Genomic DNA, 7,045 nt, shown 5'->3' on the forward strand with positions numbered 1-7,045 from the left:
TAAACAAATATAGATGTACATATAAATCAGTGAGGGGGAACTACCCCCCTATCTCCTTCCACCGCCAACTATCCCTTTCCCTCTGCAGTGTGGATGGCAGAGCCTAGAAGGTGTGGGTGTTGCTGTGTAAAGGGGGGGGGGAGAAGGGCTTTGATGAGGACTGTGGTACCTCCCTCAGAAATGCAGCAATCCTCTCCCCTTCTTTCTGATAGATGGGCGCATTGGGATGGAGACGTGGTGTGCACAGCAAAAGGCTTGCGTTGGCAATCTGGTGATCATCCCACGTCCCCCTGCCTTTCTCCCCTTAGGCTCCTCTGCATTGGACTGGCATCACTGAGGCTGGAGACAACCGACCCGCGTCTCTGCTGCTCAGAGGGGACGGGGATATTCTGGAGCACAGGCTGGGCACCACACCGCCGACCCCCGTTCCCAGCACTGCAGAGATCCCACCCGCCACCCCTCCTCGACCCTACTTCACTCCCCAGTCTATATGCACAAGGAAGAGGGCGAAGTGTGGATCGGGAGGTGCCAAGGAGTTCAACCCGAGCGGGGTCATGCTCCAGGGGACACTGAAGGGGAGAAGGTCCAACTGCGGTAGGAAGTGGAGATAGCGGCTTTGCCAGCCCCGGAGTAGCAGAACTTTCTCGCCTGGTGCCGAGGATCGCCGGCTTCTTGGTGGCCAGAGGCTCCCAAGCCAGTCAGTCAACATGGCCACTCTGATCCGGAGCAAGCTTTCCAACGTCGCCACCTCGGTTTCCAACAAGTCCCAGGCCAAAGTGAGCGGCATGTTTGCGAGGATGGGCTTCCAGACGGCGACCGATGAAGAGGCGGTGGGCTTTGTTCATTGCGATGACCTGGACATGGAGCACAGGCAAGGGCTTCAGATGGACATCTTAAAGTCGGACGCCAGCGAAGAAGGAGCAGAGCCTCCCCTAGAAGGGGATATCCATTACCAAAGGGATGGCACGGGTCCCCTGCCCCCGTCCGCCTCCAAGGACGAGGGCATATGCTCGGAGCTCTCCGGCCAAGGCAAGCCAAAGATCACGGCCTGGGAAGCTGGGTGGAATGTCACCAACGCAATCCAGGTAATGGGGAGGGGGCCATCTCACTGCACGCCCCCCAGTGCTGCAGGTTACCTTTGCAGGCATGTCTAGGGAATAAGGGTCATCATAATAACCGGGGGGGGGGGAGGATGAAATCTCCCTGCTGCCTATAGTATGGCGCAGAACCGTGAAACATACCAGCCAGACATGGCAGGCACATGCGTTGGGGGTCTCTGTGTGTGAGGTGCGGGTGTTTACACACTCACACAAACTCACAACATCGTTTCAGATCGTGTTTGTTACACAAACATGTCAGCCCCTCCCACCCCCAGTTGTATGCGCTTTTTCCTCTCGGGAATTGTATGTTGATGGTGCAAAACGCTTGTGCGAACAGAGAGCTCAGGCCAACAGAGGGTGCAAATATGGAATGCAGCCCACTCCCCTATGCTTGCCTTTATGGTTTGACGGAGTCAATTCGGTTTGGGCTCGGGGGTAAATTACTAAAAGAAATTAAAAAAAACAAACAAACCCGATCATCCCCTTTTCCACTCCACCCAACATGGCAAGCCGCCCAGTAAAGTTTAAAAATGAGAAGGAGCGCGTGGCTTTTGCCAACTCTCTCCTGTTTCGGTAGAAATCACGGGAACAGCCACAATGGCGTGGTCACTGCGCGATAAAGTGTCTCACCGGGGCGCTATGCAAGCGAATGAGCGCACCTGAGAACGGTGGGGTGCCCATTGCCGCTGTTTTCTCCCAAAGTCCTGACTCGCCAGGAGAGTCACCGCTGGAAACGTGAGATGGGTATTTGTGACTGATTTTCATTTGGGGTTTGAGGGGATTTAGTGCCTCCCTCCCAACCCCCAGCCTCCTTCTGTGGCTGCCTGGATAGTGGGATATTACCCATTTCACCCCGAAATGATTACCCGTCGCAAATAAAACCGGAGCGGTTTGACGAGTCTCTCATCTCTTATTAAAACGCTTCCGGCTGGTAGTTCATTTGTACTGATAACGTTCCCAGACCAGTGCTCTCCCCCTTGGACCCCTTCCCTCTGGGCACCATGCACACGAAGAGAACAGCAGCGGTGGGTTTGCCTGTCGTAGCAAGCGCCCCCTCTCCCCCCGTCCCCACAACTTTCTAGCTCCAGAATGATCCTGTAGATAAAGCGTGTTTCCTTACGGGATTATAGGCCATTTCAAATGGGAAATGAGTCCTTTGTGGGAGAGCAGCTAGAGACTTTTAAAGGTGTCACCCTCCAAGCAACTCGCACTCTCAAATGCAGGGACATCCTCAGTGTGTCAAAAGCAACTGCACCACGGAGAGTGTGTGTTGTAAGTGGCGACGCAGCCCAATGATTTTTAATCTGGCTACATGAATATTTCCAAACCTTTCCCCAGAGTTGCCCCTTAAAATGGGGTCTCTGTTTTGATCGAGACCAGATTCAGTGTCTTATATGTTTGAGTGGGGAATTAAAAGGTTGATAGGAGATAGTCAGAGGTTGGGAAATTGAAATAGTAATAATAACAACAATAATAAAATAATAATAGAGTGAATGTTTTATGAAATCGTGAGGAGTAGTGAGGAGTATTCCTTTTCCAATTCTGAAATGACTAACTTCTCTGCCTTTCCTTCCGAATACAGATTTTTAACAAATTCTGATCAAATGTGGTTTTATTTTAAATTAAAATGCTTGTCTTCAGTTCAGTTTAGCGGCTCAGGAAATATACAGACATTTAAAAAGAGTTCTAGACGGACAAGTGAAGCAGGAATCCTTGTCCAATTTCATTTTTAATTTCTCTCTCATACCTGATTATATGAAGCAGGATCATGCTGTTGGTTTGTGATCTGATTGCATCGAATAAAATCGTGTGTGTGTGTGTGTGAGAGAGATCTTGCTGCTGTGTGTGTGGTCTCTTGCTAAAATGAACAATACAGTATCAATTTTGTCTCTTTCTAGGGGATGTTTGTTCTTGGCCTGCCCTATGCTATCCTTCATGGTGGATATCTAGGACTCTTTTTAATTATTTTCGCTGCAGTAGTTTGCTGCTACACTGGGAAAATCCTTATTGCCTGTCTTTACGAAGAGAATGAAGATGGGGAGATAGTCAGGGTGAGAGACTCCTATGTCGACATTGCAAACGCTTGCTGTGCTCCCAGGTTTCCCAAGCTTGGAGGGAGGATTGTGAATGTGGCTCAGATCATTGAGCTGGTCATGACCTGTATTCTCTATGTGGTGGTCAGTGGGAACCTGATGTACAATAGCTTCCCAAACTTGCCTGTCTCCCAGAAATCTTGGTCTATCATTGCCACAGCTGTGCTCCTGCCTTGTGCTTTCTTGAAGAACCTCAAGGCTGTCTCGAAATTCAGCTTGCTCTGCACCTTAGCCCACTTTGTGATCAACATTTTGGTGATTGCCTACTGTCTCTCCAGAGCACGCGACTGGGCTTGGGACAAAGTCAAGTTTTACATTGATGTGAAGAAGTTCCCCATTTCCATTGGCATCATCGTCTTCAGCTACACCTCCCAGATCTTTCTGCCTTCCTTAGAGGGGAACATGCAGCACCCCAAGGAGTTTCATTGCATGATGAACTGGACTCACATAGCAGCTTGTATTCTCAAGGGACTCTTTGCCTTGGTAGCCTATCTGACCTGGGCTGATGAGACTAAAGAAGTCATCACAGACAACTTGCCCTCCACCATTAGGGCGGTAGTCAACCTTTTCTTGGTGGCCAAAGCTTTGCTTTCCTACCCATTGCCCTTCTTTGCAGCTGTGGAAGTCCTGGAGAAGTCCCTTTTCCAGGATGGAAACAGGGCGGTCTTTCCTAACTGTTATGGGGGTGATGGGAGGCTCAAGTCCTGGGGACTCACCCTCAGGTGTGCCCTGGTAGTTTTCACCTTGTTAATGGCTATTTATGTCCCTCATTTTGCCCTCCTGATGGGTCTTACAGGGAGCCTCACAGGTGCAGGCCTCTGTTTCCTGCTCCCAAGTCTCTTCCACCTCAAGCTCTTGTGGAGGAAGCTCATGTGGCACCATGTTTTCTTTGATGTCGCCATTTTTGTTATAGGTGGTATATGCAGCGTGTCTGGATTCATCCATTCTTTAGAAGGCCTCATTGAGGCTTACAGTTCCAACGTAGAAGACTAAAGAGTGGCCAGAACTGGTTGCATTAAAAGAGAATTACACTGAACATCCACATAGCCAAACAATTATGTATCCTTTTAAAGAAAAGATTCATTATTTTAGTTATGTGCATCCAACAAAGTACATAATAGAACCTAAAAAATAAAATAAAATAAAGTCTTTGCCCTGGAGTCATTTTAATAAGCTAAGATTTCAATATAGTTTTTCTTTTTTTAGAAAGTATTTGAAGGAAAATATCTGACAACCCTCCTACCCTCTAAACAATGGTCTGAATTTTCTTTAGAATATATCTTGTAGGGTTGTAAAATGCCCTATCTAGAAATGATTTTCAAGGTAATAGTCTTACAAATATTATGCAAGTCAGGGTTGCAAGATTTGAAACACAGTTGTCAACCCAATGGATTTGGGTTGTTTTTGTGTAAAATTAAAAGTAGATATTGAGCAGTGGGTGGGGTCAGGGAGGTTGCCTTATTTTATACCCTGTGAAGGGTGGTTACAGAGATGTAGACAAGACCTAGATTGTATGAACGCCCAAACAGTCAAAATGGTAACAGCTGGTGACCAAGGATCCCAGTGAGATGTAATGTTTACATTGTAGTAATATAATAAATACATATCCTGAATTCTTCCATTTTAACTCATATCCAGTAATCCCATTTGACCAAGACCTTTTGCCTCCAGCTGCAATCACAGACCTGGAGTTCAGTTCTCTTTATTTTTTTTTTAAATAATCATGACAGCTAAATTTAACAAAAAGTTGTTGGATTTGAAAGCGTTCAGGGCACAAAAACAAGACAAAACTCATTCTGTGCAATCCACCAGATCTGTGCAGCTGTTTCAAATGTCCGTGTGGTGTAACTGTGGTAAATAAGATGAAAAAAATGTATATCAGAAGATTTATCTTTAACGTACAATGTGGTACATAAATATATCAAACAATAAAGAAAAAACATAACGACTGTGGCTGGCCTGGGTTTGTTATAGGAACTGCAGGTTGGAGAAGTCTAACCAACATCATGAGCGATAGAGGAGGAGTACGCAGGTGTCAGGGCAGGGTTAGGAGTGGCTGAAGGGAAGATGCCTTCTTTATTTAGCTTTTGAAACAAGGAAGAGAAAGCAAGCCAGAGAAGGAATGAAAAAAATAAAGGAAAGAAGAAAGTAAAGGGCCAGCCCTCCCCACTCCCCTCACAGCGGCCCCAATGACCATGTATGACCTTTTCTCCCACTCCCACTGATTTGCACAGTCGTGCCCCGTGCGACTGGGAGGTTTGCCCGGGGGAAGGCTGCTGGCTGGGGGCTGCGAGAAGAAAGCGTGGCAGCAGTGACTGCGAGGCTGGGAAACCTCGCCACGCTCTGCAGCTTCGGACACAGCCCTTACAGGAGAGGCGGCCATGGCCTCAGCTGCCACGGGGTCCACCCAGTAAAACACTAGCCCAGACCGCACACAAAGGGGACTCACGCCACACCCCGATCAACTAAAGGAGTGTGGGTTACGCCCCCTGAAGTCAAGAGCGAAGCCCCTGCCCTCTTCCTGATTTGCCGTTTCATTCCCAGCAGCCAGGCTGGGCTGCGGCAGGTAACCGAACAGTGCCAGGGTCGCTGACTCTTCACAAGGGCTAGACGCCTGTGTTCAGGCTACTGTAATTGTACTGCGGCGAATCCTACTCCACTCTCAGCCCAGAAACAACGCGATTTTAGGAAGGGGTTCCTTTTACACCGGCGCCCAGGCAGGTCGCCCTTGCTGTCATTTTTGCTGGTTAAATAATTACCCTGAGCCTACCCCGGGAGCTTTTTACGCCGGGGACGCTCCCTGGGGAGACCCCTTGAGGATATTTAATGTCCTCAACCCACCAATTCTGCGAACTGGTTGGCAGATAATGAGCTCCAGCCCTCCCACTGTAGCTACAGAGCAGACAGAAAAGCCCCTAAAGAGCTACTATTAGAGAGATGCACCGGAGCCTTCCCTAACAAATTGCAGAGTAGCAGCCCTGTTAGTCTGTATCCGCAAAAAGAGGAGGAGGACTTGTGGCACCTTAGAGACTAACACATTTATTTGAGCGTAAGCTTTCCTGAGCTACAGCTCACTTCATCGGATGCATGTAGCCCAGGAAAGCTTATGCTCAAATAAATGTGTTAGTCTCTAAGGTGCCACAAGTCCCCCTTTTCATTTTCCTTAACAAAATCACTCTGAGCCAATCACGACCCTTTCCCAACTGTAACCAGCCTGTGAAGAGCTTGGATCTTGTTGGCGGGGGAAGGGCTAAGCATATTTTTTTCTCTTTTGACCCTCTACTTGAAATCACCGATTTCAAAAAGAGAGAGAAGTTAATTCCCCCACCCTAATTTCTTTTAACTATAACAAGATCACACACCTTTCATGTGCTTTTTACAAAATTACACTGTAGGTCAGATGGCCAATAATAATAGCTACACCAACAATAACATTATAGAAATACATTATTCCTAATTACCGAATTAAATTATTAGTAACAGGTGGACATTCTAAACGTCTTGCATAATAATAGTCACTCTGATAATCAGAACAACTAATTCATAGGGTTAATCACCTAATTGATTTCTTTCTAACCGATGGAAATTCTGTTTTGGAAGCTGGACATCTTGCTTATCATTATTTTAATACTTTAAAATATTTTTACCCATACTGCAGCCCTCACCTAAATCTCCTATTGATTTCACAAGACATTTTCTGTGAGTAAAGCCCACAGAATCAGATTCGCTGTTTGTTCGACATCTTGGTTCATTTTTCCTAGCGGGGGGGGGGAGCTTGTAACGAAATAAAAGGTCTAAATATGTTACTGTTTGAATTCAAATGAATTCGCGAAACAGGCTTGCTTCAAAACC

General features: G+C 47.1%; 1 protein-coding gene across 1 annotated transcript; it reads left to right on the forward strand.

Moving 5' to 3' along the window:
• Positions 1 to 220: 220 nt before the first annotated feature.
• Positions 221 to 5,128, forward strand: SLC32A1 (solute carrier family 32 member 1). The gene is made up of 2 exons (XM_073309098.1): positions 221 to 1,085; positions 2,999 to 5,128. Exons 1-2 carry the CDS (start codon positions 708 to 710, stop codon positions 4,184 to 4,186), a joined length of 1,566 nt encoding a protein of 521 aa, XP_073165199.1. The 5' UTR covers positions 221 to 707; the 3' UTR covers positions 4,187 to 5,128.
• Positions 5,129 to 7,045: the final 1,917 nt, after the last annotated feature.

Source organism: Lepidochelys kempii, chromosome 13, assembly GCF_965140265.1.
Source record: "Lepidochelys kempii isolate rLepKem1 chromosome 13, rLepKem1.hap2, whole genome shotgun sequence".
Lineage (NCBI taxonomy): Eukaryota > Metazoa > Chordata > Testudines > Cheloniidae > Lepidochelys > Lepidochelys kempii.